Source organism: Bos grunniens, chromosome 11, assembly GCF_055505025.1.
Source record: "Bos grunniens cultivar Pamir isolate PY7600 chromosome 11, Bosgru_T2T1.0, whole genome shotgun sequence".
Taxonomy (NCBI): Eukaryota; Metazoa; Chordata; class Mammalia; order Artiodactyla; family Bovidae; genus Bos; species Bos grunniens.
In genome coordinates, this window is record NC_141175.1 from 76,095,349 (window position 1) to 76,117,115 (window position 21,767).

A 21,767-nucleotide genomic window follows, 5' to 3' on the forward strand; every position below is an offset into this window, starting at 1 on the left:
TTTGGCACTTCAGGCACATAGAGGGGCCCCCCTGACTGGGGTCCTACTCTGTAGTTCAGTGTGTCAGGCGTTTGATGGGCCAGCGTCTCTATTGTTCAGCTGCAGATGCTGGCATGTGGGGGGAGAGAGGCTATGGTGATGGCTCCACCCCCTATGTGTGACTCAGCAGCAGCATCTTGCTTCCATAGCTGCCCGGCTCTCCACAGGCATTTCCCACCACAATCTCCTCCCTGACCTCCCCTCAATCTGTGTCTCTGCAGTCAACAGCAGCCCTCACCCCAGGATCGCTCCACACTCCCAAACCTAGCCGTTTCACCTTCCAGGGGACCCTTGTCCCTGTCCAGGATATGTATGGCTGCGGCAAGGACTGTCTGATTCTCATTCCATTTACGCTGCCACAGATTAGCTGTTTTACTCTCAGCCTTAAATGTTTCTCCTCTTACTCAGACAATTGCCCCATATGAGGATCAGACCCCTGCTTCAGTTTGCCCACCCACCGAGGGCAGGTCCAGGCCTACTAACAGTCCTGTTTTTCCCCCTAGGTCCTACTAAGTTTTGCATAGTTCTATATATTCTTTTCTTCTGGTCAGGTACTCCTCCTAACTACTTCTTAATAAGAGTTTAGCTTGAGGCAATGGTTTCTAAACTTGTCTCACCTGGAAAGCTTTTTTAAAAAATGTAGATTTCCAACCTCAGAGATTCTGATTCAGTAAGATTCAACTCTGTGAAGTGTCTATTCCTGCCTTCTTATTAGGAGAACTTGGCAATCTGAAAAGTTGTCAAGATTCAAAGAAAGGAACCCCTAATTGTAGAGTCCAGTAGTAAAAAATCATTTTATAGCATTTATGCCAGTATATTCAATATCAGGTCTCACCTGTGACTGGACCAAAGATATCTGGATATTTAAAATTATTCTGAACCCTTTTTCTAGCTTTTTTTTGAGGGGGCAGTGAATCTTTGAAGTTGAACTTCTTACATAAGAAAGGCCTTATGCCTAGGTATTGAGAGCATTAGCTCTCATTTAAGACTCCCTGTGTTCAAAAATACTGATTTTTTCCCTCTTGCTACCTCTTTAAACCTCAGTTAAAATGAAACAGTGGTGTCTACCCTAAGGACTATTGAGAGAGTTAACCTGACATAACAGGTGTACCAAAATGTCTGATACATAGGAAACACTCCGTCTATGTAGGCTATTATAACAATTGTACTTTAAGGACATTGAAATCTTAAACTTTAGATTTTCCTTTCTGTAGATCTCCACTGCTTCTAATTACTGGAGTATAGAAAAGGTATTTCCCAGGCATCCTAACCTCTTTGAGTGTAGTGTCCATCTTCTATTTGGTACATAGTAAGCTGATCTCTGGAGAAGGCAATGGCACCCCACTCCAGTACTCTTGCCTGGAAAATCCCATGGATGGAGAAGCCTGGTAGACTGCAGTCCATGGGGTTGCTAAGAGTCGGACACGACTGTGTAACTTTCAAGTAGACAACCTGAGCTACTTCACTTTCACTTTTCACTTTCAGGCATTGGAGAAGGAAATAGTAAGCCACTCCAGTGTTCTTGCCTGGAGAATCCCAGGGACAGGGGAGCCTGGTGGGCTGCCGTCTCTGGGGTCACACAGAGTTGGACACGACTGAAGTGACTTAGCAGCAGCAGTAGTAGCAAGTTGATCTCTTGTGGGAAGAAGACAAAATAACATTCTCTTGAGTCATTTTAGTGTGTCCTAGGTGAAAAATCCCATCTCTAATGACTTCTGTTATTAAGTTTGACCAACTGATTCAACGAATTGGCGTTTTTCATTTTTTCCCCAGGATCAGGCTCCTCCTGGCTCTAACTGGTGATGGTAGAGCCACATGAACTTTTCTGATGACCTCATCCAACTTCTCACTAGATAGATGCAAGCACTTCCTTCATTCTAACAAATAATCACTGATTATGACGTCCACATGAAAATTATAATACACCGCCAAAATGATTGTATATTTTAGTAAGCCACTCACATTTTGTCACCTTCTAGCTTTGCTGGAAGAGAATTTGCCAGTTTCTATAAGAAGCTATACCAGTACTGCTCAAAGTATGGCTTCAGACTGTGACACTCCAGGGACTGCTTAGGGGTCCGTGAGCAGATGGGAAGCTTGTTCCAGATTATAAATTGAGTGCGACACTAGATACATTGTTTTGTTTAGCTGACTTTTCTTAGCAGAACAACCTTCTTGATGAAGGAGGCAGTTTGTCAATCCACATTTTGGTACAGCTACAGCTAAGTCGCTTCAGTCGTGTCCGACTCTGTGTGACCCCATAGATGGTAGCCCACCAGGCTCCTCCATCCCTGGGATTCTCCAGGCAAGAATATTGGAGTGGGCTGCCATTTCCTTCTACAACATTTTGGTAAACTGGTAACAATTCACAGCCTAGATACTTTGTGTAGCACCATGCTAGAACCCATGCTAGGAGTTCCACAGACAGAGTCAGGCAATAATCTACCTGCATCTGAAGTTGGGGTGGGGAGAGACATTCAACAAGTTAATAAACTAGTAATTATCAGGAATGATAACTGCTAAGAAGAAAGTGAAATAAATGCAGTAGAGAAGATCTGGAGGAAGGGGTCAAAGAAGGCTTCTTTAGGAGATAACATTTGGGCTGAGACTTGAATGATATCAAGGAGCAAGCCATGCAGAGATAGGGAGAAGGAAGGGCATGCCATTGAAGGAAAAAGATAATTCAGAGGCTTAAGGTGACAACAGCCTGACTTAAAATGAACAAGGAAGGAAGCAACATCTGAAGAGTAGATAGCAACTAAACCATCCAAGTGTTAGTTTCTCAGTCCAGACAGACTCTTTCTGACCCCATGGACTATAGTCCACCAGGCCCATCTGTCCATGGAATTCTCCAGGCAAGAATACCAGAGTAGGTAGCCATTCCTATCTCCAGAAGATCTTCCCAAACTAGGGGTGGAACCCAGGTCTCCTACACTGCAAGCAGATTCTTTACCATCAGAGCTACCAGGGAGGATAAGATTATAAAGAAAGCTGAGCACCAAAGAAGTTATTATTTCAAATTGTGATGCTGAAGAAGACTCTTGAGAGTCCCTTGGACAGCAAGGAGATCAAACCAGTCAATCCTAAAGGAAATTAACCCTGAATATTCATTGGAACGACTGATGCTGAAGCTCCAATATTTTGGCTACCTGATGCGAAGAGCCAACTCTTTGAAAAAGACCCTGATGCTGGGAAAGACTGAGGGCAAGAGAACAGGGTAACAGAGGATGAGATGGTTGGATGGCATCACTAACTTGTTGGACATGCATCTGAGCAAACTCCAGTAGATAGTGAAGGACAGGGAAGCCTGGCATGCTGCAGTCCATGAGGTCACAAAGAGTGGGATATGATTTAGCAACTGAACAACAAGAACAACAACAAATCATGCAAGATGCTGAAAGTTACGGAAGGAATTTACGTTTAATTCTTGTTATGATGGAAAATCATTGGAAAGACTTAAGTGGCAGAGGGCCATGATCTGGTTTATATTTTTGTAGGTTCAGTTTTATCTTCCTAAGAATGCTTCACACTCCTGTTCCTGTGCCTTTGGTCTTGTTTCTTCTCCTTCCTTGTTTCACCCTCCTGTCCCTCTTCTTCCCGTATTTGTCTCTCCTACCCTTCAAACAAAGCTCAAGTCCATCTTCTGACACTGACTGGTGTTTCATAACCATACTAGACTCCTTTTCTTTCTTCTGATTTCCATTATTCTTAACAATTTAAAACATATCTCACATTAAAAAAAATTGTGTTAGTCCTCAGGTCAGGCTAATAGCACCTCATTTCCTTACTTACAATACCTACCCAAAGCCTCTAACAGGTGAGAAATGAATTTCTGTTAATTGCCCCTCTCCTTGCTTTAGACACCATTGCCTGAGAAAACCAGGAGGAGGATTCCAAGAACAAATAGGGAATAAAGATTGGTGGAATATTAATAAGTATTCTAGAGAGGGGAAAAATTTCCTAGTGGGAGAATAAATGAAACCAATTAAGAGTATTTAAAATATATAGAAAAAAATGAAAAGTATAATCCCCAGCACTTCACCACCCACTCCACTCATGGGTAGGTTAGGTTAGGTTCATTGGAGTTTTGACACTTGAATTTCTCATAATGTCAGCCATCTGGTGTCCAAGGCTTCTGCTGTTTCTATACTTCTCAACAACCCACTGCAATTTTCCCATTATTCTTTTTTACATAAATAGAACAAGAGTGCAATGATGAAATACTTTAGTCCCTTCTCTGATCCAAGGATCTTAATTTCTTATTCTGGACTATAATGTTCTGATTTTCTCCTCATCTGATCTCTTGAGTTGTAGCATAAAATACATTTGGGGCCATCATATTTAGAATGCCTTCTCACATTTATTATCTAAGATTCGCTTTGCATTTCTAAAGCTTCCTTTATCTGTTTTACCATCTTCTTGTAGTCTACCTACTGTTCAGTTCTTAATTAAAAAAAGTTACTCTTGTGGGGTTGAATGGCTGCTTTTGAAACCAATCAGTAAGATTCTTTTCAGATTTCAGTACTTATTGTGATGAGTGCTTACTTAGTAGGTGATTCAAGAATTGAGAAGGTTAAAGAGCTACTTTAGTTTCAGGGGAAACTGTTTGAGAGGGAGAAAGAGAGAAGATACTGATGTTGATAAGGTCTTGTGAGTTTTTCTCCTTCATTTATTTTCATTAAAAAAGATAATTGCATGAAAACAAGATTTTTTTTTTCTTCCTTGAGGGCACATCTGCTCTTTCTGTGACACATGACTTAAAGAGTTTCTTCTTTATCTGTGACATGTGTTATTCCAGAGCAGTCTGGGGTAATGTTTCTTACAATTTTTTTTTTTTTAAGCCAGATAGATAATAATTCTTCTAAGCTAAAAAAGAAAAAGAAAAAAAGATAATCCTAAAATCTTTCTTTAATTGCTTTGATCAAAGATTTTATTCATTTATGAAGGGGATACTTTTCTAAGAAAATGACTACGAGGTTGAATGAAATCAGTTATTGCTTCCACCAAAATAAACTTAAAAGTAGTCAAGACTCAGAGAGTTCAGAGAGGAGATTGCTTAAGATGACCAGAATATTTGTCTATATAAATACTTGATGGTACACGACATTTCATATGTTGCCTTCTTCCTATTTAATGAATAGAATATTGAAACACTCTAGTAGATATTTTCTATATGTTTAGAACTAAAAATCTCTTTCTCAGTTTTTAACTTCTTTTTAAAGATAACTATATTATTTAAAAAAAGAAGAAGAAGAAAGAAAGAAAATGGAATCTGCCTTGCAAAATAGCGTGTCCACATCGTCATTAAACAATTGTTCTAGTTTGACCTGTGTGGAGGTCCAAATTCATTTTAGATCTCTTCTGACTGAACTGAAACTGGCTGGAAATAGAAATCTTATTTCTTTTCTTTGATCAACTTTTCCTTTCATTTCTTTAAGCAAAATGGTGGGCAGAGGGCAAGGAGCTCATTTTCTATGGTCTCCATCAGTTCTAGAATTTGAGGGTGCTATCTACCATTTCTATTTACATAATTGTAGGTTCAGAAGTTGATTGTACAAGAAATTTAGAAGGAAAAGAAAACCAAGATTCATTCATCTTATAGGTGATGGAGTAAGAGAGAAAAGAAAAATTACTGGATCACTCAGGGTCAATTATCACCTAACTATATCATTTATCTGACCCACTGTGTCTCAGTTGGAGAGGTCAATTTTAGTATACATTTTGGATGTATATTATGGCCTCAGTCTCTTTTATGGGCATCTAGAATTTGGGCAGTTCACTCAACTCAGGGGTTATCATCATCAATATTATTTACTCCAAAAATTTCTGACACTCTACCAGGCACTCTATTTGTATCCCTGCATGGATGTCCTTTAGTACTGTATGTGTGAGTGTGTACTACGTCGCCTCAGTTGTGTCCGACTCTTTACAACCCAGTGGACTGTAGCCCATCAGGCTCCTCTGTCCATGGAATCTCTAAGCAAAAATACCAAGTGGGTTGCCATGCCCTCCTCCAGGGGATCTTCCCAACCCAGGGAATCTCTTGTCTCCTGCATTGGCAGGTGGGTTCTTTACCACTAGTGCCAATTGGGAAGCCCCTTAATACTGTATACTTTGTACAAATCATCTGAATCAACTCTTTGCTTGGTAGGGATTAAGAGAAAGGAGATTATTTGGACTGGGTAATTTAAGTAACACTTTATACAATGATTTACTATATCAAGAGTCATGGTACATGTTTTTCAAAATATGTAAATGATTTGGTACATTCTGATAGTCCTTTAGTGTTTTTGAATGTTGGAAACAAATTTTACTTCCTATGAAAAAAATGGAGTTATATGATTTCCTGCTTTTCCCTACTAAACCTTGTTTTATGATAGGTATGATGTAATTTGAAGGTTGTAGGAAGGACTGCCATTTAAAAATTCCCTCCTCTTCTTTGCCCCAAGAGTTCCCATAATATCTCAAGTTTCACTTTTAGAGATTAATTTCTTTTAGTCTGGAAGGCTTTTGTGCTACAAGAGTTCTCTATTAAAATGCAAGTGCCCCTGGGAGAGGAAACATCTTAACCAGTAATGAACAACCTGAGGATTCATGTAGCTTTAAGCTACAGCCAAGATCTAATTCTGCATAAAAAAAGATTAAAAAGTTGCCTCCTTGTTACTGTTTTCAAATATACGCAGATATTAACATCTTAGTGGATAGAAAGAAGTATAATTTTTGCATTTATTTTCTTTTTAGTCAATAAGGTAAGTAACATAAATAGTCAGGATATACATTTTAAGATTAGATTAAGATGAAGCCTGTGTCAAAAAAGTTCTCCTTATAGTCAAATCTGATTTTCAAAGTATGAATTTTAGATATCCTTTGATATGGAATCTTTATGCCTTTCTTGACATTTTATTTACGAAAAAATAAGTTATATATATATATAATTTACTGATATATTAGTTCAATTTACAATAGTTCATTATGAAAAGCTACTCTTCAAAACAACCATTTGTTTTTAAATATAATCTCTCATTCTATGTGGTTGAAGAACATATTTCAAATCTGAATTTGAATGTATAAATATGCTAACCAATTAGAATTATATTCAGTAAATTCAGTCCAACTTAAAGAAAAGACTTGGTTCACAACAGATGGAAAATAAGAAAATCTAAGCTATTGTAAAAGAATCCTGAGACATAAAAAGCAGATGGACTGGGCCTAATGAAACTGGGTAAACCATTGCATAAAGCATGAATAGATGAAAATCATCATGAAGATAATCACAGACTCAGGGAAATATCAAGCTCAAAGTGAACACATGAAACAAAACAAGACAAAAACCAAAACGGATTCCTGGAGCAATGCATTAGAGCTACTTATTAAGGAACTATATTTAAAGTATCTGTGCTAGTTGGTCTCTCTGTCTCTCTCTCTACACACACATACTGAGGAACGGACTGAAGAAAAATCTTATCCAGGGTAAAATCCAAAATGTAAAGCAGCCATGCTGTCTGAGGAGGGCTCAGACTTAATCTGTGGGCTTACTTAAAATTCCTATGAGAGTGAGAAAAGAAAAAAGAGGAAGCGACAGGCAGCTCTAGTGAAGGAAAAAACATAGTGAATTTCTTTGCTAGTAGAAACATTTCTCATCTGGCAATGGGGAGATCTAAAACTGAAGAAACTCCACGACTGTGCAGCTAAATAGTAGACTGTTAGTTGAAACATGATGTCTTCATACCCAGAATTGAATTGAGTCCTTCCGTTTAGGTAGTAGTCAGTGGAAGAAAAGAATGGGATAACTTCAAAGAAACACCATGCCACCTGACTCCATTAACCCAGTTCATGTATGAACATGAACAAACCAATAAGGACTACCACTCATTTGAGAAAAACCAACATCATGAAGTAAGAACAAAGTGAACACAGAGAAAGACTAGTCCTGGAAGAAACAGAGATAATTGAGATCTCAAAGACTTTAGAAACAATTCTTTGGAACTTCAGTGTATACTGAAGTTTGTCATGCTATGACAGAATGACAGAAAATAAGAAAAGGGGTTTGGCAATTAAGTATAAACATATATTTATAGTGGCTCAGTGGTAAAGAATCGTCTGCAATGCAGGAGTAACAGGTTCTATCCCTGAGTTGTGAAGATCCCCTGGAGAAGGAAATGGCAAACCACTCCAGTATTCTTGCCTAGAACAAAGGAGCCTGGCGGGCTATAGTCCATGGGGGGTCACAAAAGAGTCAGACATAACTGAACAACAACAACAATGTATTTGTAACTGAACTAAATCACTAGAATGATCACCACTGAAGACAAAATGTGTGATCTGGAAGAAAACGTGAGTCAAACAGAGAAGAGACAAAACATGAGAGAAAATGCAGAGACTAGGAGCAGGTATTCAAGATGTATATAATGTTTCTTATAGGAGGAGTTCCAGATTGAGAGAATAGAGGTTATGATGATAAAGAAATTATGAAAGGATCAATAGACAAAAATATCCTGAAATTGAAATTAGGGATGAGATTTCAATTTGAAAAAGTCCACTAAACCTTGAGCAAGATAAATAAGAGTATATATGTATGTTTGAACACACACACACACACAGAGTCCCCAAGAAAATCCTAAAAGCAAGTCATCAGAAAAGACTTTAAAGTCTCACACAGGGCTTAAAGAATGGATGCGATATAGGTAAATAAAGAATAGAAAGGAAAAGTGGCTGAAGATAGGGGTGAAGAGAGAGAAACAATTGGAAGGAAAACTCAGATGCCAATATTCTCCCATTACCAAATTTTAAAGTTTAAAATATTTAAGGAAATGGTAATCTATGCAAGTCAGTTAAACATTCCAAATGTTTATAATGACTAGTCCTTGCTCACTTGTATTGGGAAAGAAATGAGTTCATTTCCTTTTACTTTCTGACCTTATCACATACTCAGCAAACTTCTATTTTTGGATGGACAAACCCAGTTTTGACAAAACATGAAAGGCCACTTTGTGGATTGGAGTTCTAATGTTGGCCCGGTATATTCATCTTGTTTTGAATCATAGTATAATGAATAATTCTGGTGGTAATGACTGAACCTCCGTATTTATAGAAAACTGACATTTCTTGAACATGAAACTGTTCCTGTTTCTATGTAAATGAAGTTCTGCATTTAGGTGCAGTGGCTTCTGTTCATTTTACTTGCTCTGTCTTATTTAAATCAAGATTATATCATTGATTCTCACCCTACACTACCCCCACCCTCCATACTGCTGTACACTTTCTGTAGGGTCTTTGCTCAAAGAATATTTTTCTTCCCTTATGTCTCTTACCCAACATGCTTATTTTATACTCACTGTATTATAAAATTATAAATAGCTTATAATCAAATAAATGGTATATCAAACTAAAATAAAGTGAGAAGTATGTATGGATTTTATTTTTCTCCTCTCCTACTCATACAGAACACATGCATTTGGAACATTTCCCTTCTTGACATGGTAGGACAGCCTCTTGCTGGTATTAACACATTGCACAAAGACTCCATTTCATGTTTTGTCCAAACACGTTCTTCCACATACCACTAGCTCAGACCTCGTTTCCAAATTCTAATGTTTCTTCTTTCAAGCTCCTGGCTAGCTAGCCAGACTTTTCATTAATACAACGGCTCATGAATTCTTATATACTCTAACCTTAAGCCATTTTTCTTTTATACAGTCTGAGACCCTGGTGCTCCACTCTACCCTCTGAGATTATTTCCCCTCTTTAAAGGCCTGTGCAACTGCCATTCATTTTCGGTTTGCAGTCATATACCAAGATGACACACTTGAAGGAAGCTCTCATAGGATTACAGGTGTGAGCTGAAAAAGGAGCTTTGAGGACCACTGGGAATGACACAGGAGACTGGATTACCAGTTCGCTTGTGCCCAATCATGACAAAAGTGCATCATCCCAGGTATATCAAAGCCACTCTTTCTCATGATAGGAATGGGCCTGCCTCACCATATGACTTGCTGGACCCACTCACAGTGTGAAGTTATGTTTAGTGTCTCATAACTTGTCTTTTACTCATATCAGATGTTCCAAACACACATTAACAACCAGACATATTACTGATGTGGCAAGCCCCTCAATCTTCATAGGGTTTACCTTCTATCTTTTGGAGCTCCGATGTCTTCCACCAAAGCCTCCAGTGTGCTAGCTACTTCTTGTTCATCTGGCTCAGTGACCACAGTTAAGTGATATTCATCATTCATCAAAAGCTATACATTTCCCAACCTACATTCTGACCATGGAGTAATGAACAGACTTGTGTTGGTTGAGCTTTGAACACCCTCTGGGGCTCAGCCACTGTGACTATTAAATCCTAGAAGTGGTACTCCACTTTCTCTTCTCTCCCACTTCAGAAGATGAGAGCATCTTCATAGGCTACTGAGAAGTCCCTCTGACTTTCAAAAATGGCTTTCAATTTCTGGGTAACAAACCATAGTTTTCTGTTTTCATTTTTGCAGCACCAGGGGTGCTTAGCAATAGTTACCCCTTCCCATCATCCACATAGATGCTGTTTTCTCTGAAATTCTCAAGCACCTAATGAATCACACTAGCCATTGCATCCTTCCCATCTATACAACATCCCAATTCACAATCGGTGAGAATTTGAACAATTCTACTTCCATCTGGTGCCAGGAGCCCTCTGTGATTTCTTTACTACTAGTAATGGGGTCTTCCTTGCCCACCAGGCAGTGAGTTATCTTGCTTCCAAATCTCATCTTACTGCTTTGTTTCTCAGACTACTCCTGGTAACAAGTTCACAAATGGGGTTTTTTAGAAATAGTTCTGAGATGGAGCTTGGTGTTTAAGCTATTTATTGGGATTAATCCTGTGGCAAGGACTGGAAGCAGGATTAAGAAGAAAAGTCAAACTGTTATTTAGACCAAACAACACCTCATTCACCCTGGAGAAGGAAATGGAAACCCATTCCAGTATTCTTTCAGGAGAATCCCATGGATTGAAGAACCCACTGGGATATGATCAATAGCGTTGCAAAGAGTCGGACATGACTGAAGTGACTTAGCACACACAGCACGCATACCCCGTCCAACGCTACAGGGAGCTCTGAAGTACTTAGTGCTAGTCAGTGCTATCTTACATTTGGGCAAAATGGCTAGGCCTTTACATTCTTACCTCAGTATGCAACTGAATGTGGGCCAGCCTCCCTCCTGACCACTGGGAAGGGAACATCGCTGGGTAAGTTTCTCTGTGACTGAGGCAAACCTTAAAGGAGCTCACAGCTGGGACAACCCTGAAAGACATATGTAGATAGCACATCTCAGAATCCACTACAGTTGCCCTGAAGGATGTTCTAGCAGTGATGAAAAACAGTGATGCTCTCTCAAAATGTAGCTGTTCAGCTAAAGAAATTTAAACAGTTTTCTTTATTGCAGAACTCAGAGACTTTATAAGGCTAACATGCCATGTGATTCCCTAGAGAGAAAAAGATTTCCAATACGCTATTATTCAATTTATATCAGTTGGAAAAAAATTGATCTATTGTGATAGTATATTTTTTTTAGATGATAGAATCCCAATGAAGTCCTCTTCTTGGGAAAAATATATTCACAATTAAATATGTCAATAAGATTGATTGTATTCTTTGCAGCCAAAGATGGGGAAACTCTATACAGTCAGCAAAAACAAGACCTGGAGCTGGCTATGGCTCAGATCATCAACTCCTTATTGCAAAATTCAGGCTTATATTGAAGAAAGTAGGGAAAACCACTAGACGATTAAGGTATGACCTAAATCAAATCCCTTATGTTTATACAATGGAGTTGACGAACAGATTCAAGGTATTAGATCTAGTAGACAGAGGGCTTGAAGAACTATGGAAAGTTTGTAACATTTTACAGGAGTCAGTGACCAAAAACACCCCAAAGAAAAAGAAATGCAAGAAGGCACAGTGGTTGCCTGAGGAGACCTTACAAATAGCTGAGAAAAGAAGTGAAAGGCAAAAGAGAAAGGGAAAGATATATCAAACTGAATGCAGAATTCCAGAGAATAGCAGGGAGAGATAAGAAAGTCTTTTTAGTGAACAATGTAAAGAAATAGAGGAAAACAATAGAATGGGAAAGACTAGAGATCTCTTCAAGAAAATTAGAGATATCAAGGCATCTCTAAATTCAGGCAAAGATGGGCACAATAAAGGACAGAAACAGCAAGGACCTAACGGAAGTAGAAGAGATTAAGAAGAGGTGGCAAGAATACACAGAACTATACAAGGTCTTAATGATCTGGACAACCACAATGGTGTGGTCACGCACCTAGAGCCGGACAGCCTAGAGTGTGAAGTCAAGTGGGCCTTAGGCAGCATTACTACAAACAAAGCTAGTGGAAGTGATGGAATTCCAGCTGAGTTATTTCAAATCCTAAAAGATGACATTGTTCACGTGCTGCCCTCAATATGCCAGCAAATTTGGAAAACTCAGCAGTGGCCACAAGACTGGAAAAGTTCAGTTTTCATTCCAATCCCAAAGAAAGGGATGCCAAAGAATGTTCAATCTATTGTACAATTGCACTCATTTCACATGCAAGCAAGGTAATGATCAAAATCCCTCAAGCTAGCCTTCAACAGTACGTGAACTGAGAACTTCCAGATGTACAAACTGGATTGAGAAAATACAGAGGATCCAGAGATCAATTTGCCACCATTCATTGGATCATAGAAAAGGCAAGGGAATTCCCAAAAAATATCTATGTCTGCTTCATTGACTACACTAAACCTTTGACTGTGTAGAGCACAACAAACTGTGGAAAATTTTTACAGAGACAGGAATACCAGACCACCTTACCTGTCTCCTGAGAAACCTGTATGCAGGACAAGAAGCAATAGTTAGAACCAGACATAGAACAATGTACTGGTTCAAAATTGGGAATCAAAATTGGGAAAGGAGTACATCAAAGCTATGTATTGTCACCCTGCTTATTTAACTTATATGCCGAGTACATTAAGCAAAATGCCAGGCTAGGTGAATCACAAGGGGAATTAAGACTGCTGGGAAAAATATCAACTACCTCAGATATGAGGATGATACCACTCTAATGGCAGAAAACAAAGAGGAACTAAAGAGCCTCTTGATGAGGGTGAAAGAAGAGAGTGAAAAAACTGGCTTAAAACTCAACATTCGAAAAGCTAAGATCATGGCATCTGGTCCCATCACTTCATGGCAAATAGTTGGGGAAAAGTAGAAACAGTGAGAGACAGATTTTCTTTTCTTGGGCTCAAAATCACTGCAGATGGTGACTGAATCCATGAAATTAAAAAATGCTTGCTCCTTGGAATAAAACCTATGACAAACCTAGACAGCATATTAAAAAGCAGCAGAGACATCACTTCACTGACAAAGGTGCATATTGTCAAAGCTATGGTTTTTCCAGTAGTCATGTATGGATATGAGAATTGGACCGTAAAGAAGGCTGAGTCCCAAAGATTTGATGCATTTGAATTGTGATGTTGGAGAAGACTCAAGAGTCCCTTGGACTGCAAGGAGATCAAACCAGTCCATCCTAAAGGAAATCAACCCTGAATATTCATTGGAAGGACTGATGCTAAAGCTGAAGCTTCAATATTTTGGCCACCTGATGGGAAGAACTGACTCATTGGAAAAGACCCTGATGCTGGGAAAGATTGAGGGCAAGAGGAGAAGGGGGAGACAGAGGATGAGATGGTTGGATGGCATCACCGACTCAATGGACATGAGTTTGAGCAAACTCCAGGAGGCAGTGTCAGACAGGGAAGCCTGGCATGCTAGTCCATGGGGTGGCAAAGAATCAGACACATCTTAGCTACTGAACAACAACAAAATATGTCAGGGATATACTGCTATCCAACAATACAAAGAATGGTTTCAGAGTTACAGAGAAGAGCAAGCTCTTGATGTAGCTGTCACTCTTATGGTGGCTTTTGAAATGTGATTTTCTACTAATTAGCCATTTCAGTTAAGTCTTTTAAAGCTCTATGTTTCTAAAGGGCTCACTGCTCATGTTTACCCAATGGATTGTGTTCTGAAGAAATAGCTTAAGAGGAGAGCCCTGCCATGTTTTAAGGAAGTCATCAAAATTATTTGAAAGGGGAAACAGTATATAACAAATGTCCTATCCTGACTATCTCAAGCTCAGTATTCTCTGCACAAACGAGGTTCCCTGTGGTGTTATAGAAGGTCTTTCAGTTATGTTTTGTTCTCTATTGTGGAAGAAGAAATAAGTCTTTTGCTCTGTGATTTTTGTCCTAAGTATTTGTCTTATGAAAAACAAACAAACAAACAAAATCTATTTCTGTTTTCTTTAAGATAGTCAAAAATATTTACAAAGAAATTTGGAAACAATTGAGTGATAAATTTATGTCACTGTTCATAGAATCATTTGCACATCGGCATATAGTTTAAACTGGTTGGATTCTTCTTAAAAGGAAATGCTAAGACAGCTCACAGTGGATTTTCACCTATTGTTTAACTAAAAAACTAATGTTCTGTACTGGTAATAAATGGGCATTGATACAACTTTACCTCCCAATGCCTCCGACTTGACCCTGTACAATTTACCTAAGGAACTCCCTGAGCTTGTTTCCTCATGAATAAAATGGAGATTATTCATAAGAATTAGTCATTTGTGAGACTTGAAGGCACTGCATGTTTTAAATCTAGTTCCCTTCCCAGCAACCAGTAAGATTCAGTCCATGGTGGTGGTTATTATTGTTGTCACTATAAATCTCGAGGTTATTATTCCTCTTTTTTTTCCAGAACTTTCTATTTGATTTTAAAATCAGCCAACTCAAGTAGCTAGTGACTGCCTAAGTCTACTTGGCTTCATTATGGGTGTTTAAATAATGTAAAAGGTTACAATGACACATACTACCTCCTTTGGCAAAGATCTATCTGTTGCATTTTGCTGAAATGACAAATAAAATAGCTATTGCATACATGATGTCAGTGACGCTTTTAAACAAATTGCCCTTCTGTAATTACAAAGGGAACACTGTCCCTAATACTACAAGTTTTTTTTTTTGGTAATTATTTGCAATGGAAACAGTGTAATAGGAGCCCTTATGGTGCCTTCCATAGTGCTAATTTAATTATATGGTGAATACATGTGCAATTGATTTAAATGTTGTAAATCCTTTCAGCATTGTTATGAATAAATGCACATAGGCTTACAGATCCTAATGTGGTACTTTATTCCATTATCCTGAGTGGTTTGCTTTCTGTGTTCGCGATGAAAGACATACAAGGGAAAATATGGGTCTGTCAAATGCCCATTGCAATGAGAAAGCAATTATCCCAGGAAGTGCCATAACAAAGGTTACTAGCTTCTGAGAATCTGAATTTTAGAGTTTCATTTGTCCCTGTTTCTTCTTAACATGGAATAGCTACTCAGACATAGGAGGGAAGAAGGCAGGGAGAAACTGAATTTAGGAGAAATCTCAAAGGACTGATATATCCAGAGACATTTGTGCAAAGGATTTCCAAATGTAGGTATGCAGATCCCACTGGTCTTGACAATTTTGGGGCTTACTGAGAACATGAGGATTTTAAAGTATGATTTCTTAACGCTATTAAAAAAATCCCTGTGATTATGTCTTTCTAACATTGGAAAGAAGGGGGCTTCCTTTATGAAATGAGAGTGAGAGCAGGTTGTAGTTTTATGTTTTGTTCTGTGTTAGTGTCCTTACTTGGTTAAACAAAGTACTTGACAAATCTTTATCAGGTTGGTCGAAGTGTTAAAGGTCCCACACCACCCAAAAATAGTGAGAACCACTTATCTATAGAACTATGTAATTCTTGATCCTGGCTCTGGTTCCTTCCTTCACCCAGGAGTTCATTCTTCTAAATTCTTAGCAGTAAATCTAAGACAAACCAATATTTGATTCACCATTACTTACTAAAAAAGAAATTTTCATTTTATTTAACTTATTTAACTTACTATGTCAATTCTTGATGAAAGTGAAAGAGGAGAGTAAAAAAGCTGGCTTAAAACTCAACATTCAAAAAACTAAGATTATGGCATCTGGTCCCATCACTTCATGGCAAATAGATGGGGAAACAATGGAAACAGTGAGAAAGTTTATTTTTGGTGGCTCTGAAATCACTGCAGATGGTGACTGCAGCCATGAAGTTAAAAGACACTTGCTCCTTGGAAGAAAGCTATGACCAGCCTAGACAGCTTATTGAAAAGCAGAGGCATTATTTTGCTGACGAAGGTCTGTCTAGTCAAAGCTATGGTTTTTCCAGTAGTCATGTATGGTTGTGAGAGTTGGACTATAAAGAAAGTTGAGCACCAAAGAACTGATGCTTTTGAACTGTGGTGCCAAAGACTCTTGAGATTCCCTTAGACTGCAAGGAGATCCAACCAGTCAATCCTAAAGGAAATCAGTCCTGAATATTCATTGGAAGGACTGATGTTGAAGCTGAAACTCCAATTCTTTGGCCACCTGATGTGAAGAACTGACTCATTTGAAAAAACCCTGATGTTGGGAATGATTGAAGGTGGGAGGAGAAGAGGATGACAGAGGATGAGATGGTTGGATGGTATCACTGACTTGACAGACATGAGTTTCAGTAAGATCCGAGAGTTGTTGGTGGACAGGGAGGCCTGGTGTGCTGCAGTCCATGGGGTCACAAAGAGTCAGATATCACTGAGCAACTGAACTGACTGATGTCAATGCTATGGAAGGTATATCAAAGTAAGATATAAATGTGAATTAGATGAACTTACTTCCATAGTCCATCCACTAGTAGTCATGTTATTTTAAGGTCTCTGAATTTGAGATCCTCCTAGAGTAACAGACAAATTTGGCCTTGGAATACGGAATGAAGCAGGGCAAAGACTAACAGAGTTTTGCCAAGAAAATGCACTGGTCATAGCAAACACCCTCTTCCAACAACACAAGAGAAGACTCTACACATGGACATCACCAATTGGTCAACATCGAAATCAGATTGATTATATTCTTTGCAGCCAAAGATGGAGAAGCTCTATACAGTCAGTAAAAACAAGACTGGGAGCTGACTGTGGCTCAGCTCATGAACTCCTTATTGCCAAATTCAGACTTAAATTGAGGAAAGTAGGGAAAACCACTAGACCATTCAGGTATGACGTAAATCAAATCCCTTATGATTATACAGTGGAAGTGAGAAATAGATTTAAGGGCCTAGATCTGATAGATAGAGTGCCTGATGAACTATGGAATGAAGTTCGTGACATTGTACAGGAGACAGGGATCAAGACCATCCCCATGGAAAAGAAATGCAAAAAAGCAAAATGGCTGTCTGAGGAGGCCTTACAAATAGCTGTGAAAAGGTGAGTAGCGAAAAGCAAAGGAGAAAAGGAAAGATATACCCATTTGAATGCAGAGTTCCAAAGAATAGCAAGGAGAGATAAGAAAGCCTTCTTCAGTGATCGATGCAAAGAAATAGAGGAAAATGACAGAATGGGAAAGACTAGAGATCTCTTCAAGAAAATTAGAGATACCAAGGGAACATTTCATGCAAAGATGGGCTCGATAAAGGACAGAAAAGGTATGGACCTAACAGAAGCATAAGATATCAAGATGAGGTGGCAAGAACACACAGAAGAACTGTACAAAAAAGGTCTTCACGACCCAGATAATCACGATGGTGTGATCACTGACCTAGAGCCAGACATCCTGAAATGTGAAGTCAAGTGGGTCTTAGGAAGCATCACTACGAACAAAGCTAGTGGAGGTGATGGAATTTCAGTTGAGCTATTTCAAATCCTGAAAGATGATGCTGTGAAAGTGCTGCACTCAATATGCCAGCAGATTTGGAAAACTCAGCAGTGGCCACAGGATTGGAAAAGGTCAGTTTTCATTCCAATCCCAAAGAAAGGCAATGCCAAAGAATGCTTAAACTACCGCACAATTGCACTCATCTCATATGCTAGTAAAGTAATGCTCAAAATTCTCCAAGCCAGGCTTCAGCAATACATGAACCGTGAACTTCCAGATGTTCAAGCTGGTTTTAGAAAAGGCAGAGGAACCAGAGATCAAATTGCCAACATCTGCTGAATCATGGAAAAAGCAAGAGAGTTCCAGAAAAACATCTATTTCTGCTTTATTGACTATGCCAAAGCCTTTGACTGTATGGATTACAATAAACTGTGGAAAATTCTGAAAGAGATGGGCATACCAGACCACCTGACCTGCCTCTTGAGAAACCAGTATGCAGGTCAGGAAGCAACAGTTAGAACTGGACATGGAACAACAGACTAGTTCCAAATAGGAAAAGGAGTACATCAAGGGTGTATATTGTCACCCTGCTAATTTAACTTCTATGCAGAGTACATCATGAGAAACGCTGGGCTGGAAGAAACACAAGCTGGAATCAAGATTGCCAGGAGAAATATCAATAACCTCAGATATGCAGATGACACCACCCTTATGGCAGAAAGTGAAGAGGAACTAAAAGGCCTCTTGATGAAAGTGAAAGTGGAGAGTGAAAAAGTTGGCTTAAAGCTCAACATTCAGAAAACCAAGATCATGGCATCCAGTCCCATCACTTCATGGGAAATAGATGGAGAAACAGTGGAAACAGTGTCAGACTTTATTTTTGGGGGGCACAAAATCACTGCAGATGGTGACTACAGCCATGAAATTAAAAGACGCTTACTCCTTGGAAGGAAAGTTATGACCAACCTAGATAGCATATTCAAAAGCAGAGACATTACTTTGCCAACAAAGTTTCGTCTAGTCAAGGTTATGGTTTTTCCTGTGGTCATGTATGGATGTGAGAGTTGGACTGTGAAGAAGGCTGAGCGCCAAAGAATTGATGCTTTAGAACTGTGATGTTGGAGAAGACTCTTGAGAGTCCCTTGGACTGCAAGGAGATCCAACCAGTCCATTCTGAAGGAGATCAGCCCTGGGATTTCTTTGGAAGGAATGATGCTAAAGCTGAAGCTCCATTACTTTGGCCACCTCATGCGAAGAGTTGACTCATTGGAAAAGACTCTGATGCTGGGAGGGATTGGGGGCAGGAGGAGAAGGGGACGACAGAGAATGAGATGGCTGGATGGCATCACTGACTCTATGGACGTGAGTCTGGGTAAACTCTGGGAGTTGGTGATGGACAGGGAGGCCTGGCGTGCTGTGATTCATGGGGTCGTAAAGAGTCAGACACGACTGAGTGACTGAACTGAAATGAACTGAAGGAAAAAGAAACTCCATCTTGCCGGATTACTTCCTGAGAAATTAATGGTAGTGAAAATGAAGATAATATTTATGTGGGTTTCTAAAGTTTAGGGCTTACCTAATAGCTCAGTTGGTAAAGAATTGCTGTAGTGCAGGAGATCCAGTTTCGATTCCTGGGTTGGGAAGATCCCCTGGAGAAGGGATAGGCTACCCACTCCGGTATTCTTGGGATTCCCTTGTGGCTTGGTAAGTAAAGAATCTGCCTGCAATGCGGGAAGCCTGGGTTCAATCCCTGGGTTGGGAAGATTCCCTGGAGAAGGGAAAGGCTACCCACTCCAGTATTCTGGCCTGTAGAATTCCATGGACTGTAAAGTCCATGGGGTCACTAAGAGTCAGACATGACTAAGTGACGTTCACTTTCACTTCACTTAAGTTTCTGAATATTTCTATCTCACTTAATGTTGAAAATAATCCTTTGAGGTAGACTTGACTACCCCACTTTCCAAAGGAAGTAATTAAAATGTCAAAACAGGAAAAAAAATTTTAAAAACCTGAAATTATCCAGCTCATATATGTGGCTTGAATATAGATTCTCTACCCAAATTCAAACACTCTTCTCTATAGCAGAGCTGTGTTGATTATACAGTTGAACAATTTCTCCTATGCCTCAGACATAGGTTAAAAGAAGATCTATTTCCCTTTTCCCCCTCAAAGGTGATAACATTTAGAAACTGCAGTGTAAGACCCACCTATTTAGTCCGAGCTGGAATTGTTCTTCATGTCTGTCATCATCCATCTTTCCCTCTCCTTTTCTAACAGCCTCTGTGCCCTGAGTTTAGCCCAGATTTCCTTGAGAAAACTGCTTCTGTCTCAGATTTCTTCCTTCTTCCTGGTATCTGAGTTGTCCTCTGAGATGCCACAGCAAGGGACCTCCTGCTAACTCTACTCTGTCATAGTCCAGCTGAGCTTTTTGGTGAAGACAATTGGATGCCAAGGCTCTTCATGGAATGCATCTGTCAAGCCTTTGGAGTTATTAGGGAAGCAAGACTGGCTAACTCCATGCAGTGTCACCATCCCAGCTCTTCTCTCATGTTCTTCCTTTGCCTCAAGGGAGCTTAGTTCCCTCAAGACTATGTCTGGCAAAGTGGAGGACATTGCATCCAACTAGATGGCAAGATGCATGGCCCCCTCATTCCCTCTTCTGTTTCTCATATATGTGAACAACACAGAAAGCGATTCAAAGAATTGCCCTGAGCATTCCAAAGCTTCCTAAGCAAAACATGCAAGATAAAATACTGACCTTGGATTTTGTTCTTAAAAGAAGATTAACACCAGGCCAACTCAAATGTGTAAGACTTCAAAAGACTCTAAGAAGCTGATGATTTAAAGTGTCATTTTCAATGTCTTTTTTTTTAAGGGCCAAGGCTTGGATATTTCTGCGGGTAGGTTTTTTCATTTTTTGCACAGTCCTAAGCAGCTCAAAATTGAATTAGGGCAGATTTTTCCAAACCATCATGAAGAATATATATTTACCAGTTTTAAAAGCTTCCCGGAAGATTTAAGAGGGCAGGAGTATTTCAGTCGCAATCCATTAACCTTATTTATCATCCATTGAAAATGTGTAAGTGTGAAACCATTTTCAATTTCTGCTAATGTGCCTAGAACTGATATAGCGTGTCATACCTAATTTCCACACTGCATTATGGAGCTGTGTTTTGTATTTGTGTATCCGGAAGTGGCAGAGCTCACAAATTCAGGATCTCATTCGTGCACAGCCAGACAGCACGACTGAGGCCAACCTCCCATCCTTTAACAGAGAAGGAATTAGCACCTTGAGAGTTGATTCCTTAGTCCCCTGCTCTGTACACTGTACAGCCTTTCTATCCTAGAAAATGTAGCTTTGAACATAAAATATGTCATGAGCTTGATTTATAAATATAACTTCAGCTCTAAGGATATTTGTGTATGTGTTCCTATTTTGGATATTTTGGCCATTTTCTCTGTTGATTTTGCAGTGTTTATTGAACATCTATTTAGATATGACTAGGTACCATTTGGCACCATAAGTAACATTTATTGAAAATTTACTATGTTTTAGTCACTATGCTAGTTTATAGGCATTGTTTCATTAACTACTTGCAACTCTTCTATGACTTAAGCAAGGTAGATGTTATCATTCTACCAAGTTTGTGAGAGAACTAAGAGTTTGAGTAACTTGCCCAAAGACATACAGTGATTAAATGTGATTCAAACCCAGTCCTGTCTGACTCTGAATCATGGCTCCTATTCTATAAAACGTGAGAAGTGCTAGAGAATAGACTTGAGGAATAAACACATGTAAATACCTATTATGTAGATTAGAAAAATGTCAATCATTTCATAGCAAAGTACATGAAAACAGAAAAGTCAGGTCAAGCCCTAAGGAAAATCCAGGGTGAAAATACTAAAAAGAAGCGAGTCCAGTATCTGGGTTGTAAGTAAAGAAAGTAATTGTGGCGGAGGCAGGAGGTGTGCAGGGGAAAGCAGAGCAAGCATGTGCAGGTAAGGCCAT

The 21,767-nt window shown here is 39.2% G+C and overlaps 1 protein-coding gene across 7 annotated transcripts in view; it reads right to left on the minus strand.

Annotated features, from left to right (window-relative positions):
• The window catches only part of LOC147363332 (uncharacterized), a 791,043-nt gene that overhangs the window by 301,363 nt on the left and 467,913 nt on the right, over positions 1-21,767 (minus strand). For all 7 annotated transcript variants that reach the window (XM_086327063.1, XM_086327061.1, XM_086327062.1 and 4 more), the window contains exon 5: positions 11,203-11,320. In XM_086327063.1, coding sequence (XP_086183189.1) covers positions 11,203-11,320 — 118 coding nt within the window. The remainder of the gene's footprint in view (positions 1-11,202; positions 11,321-21,767) is intronic.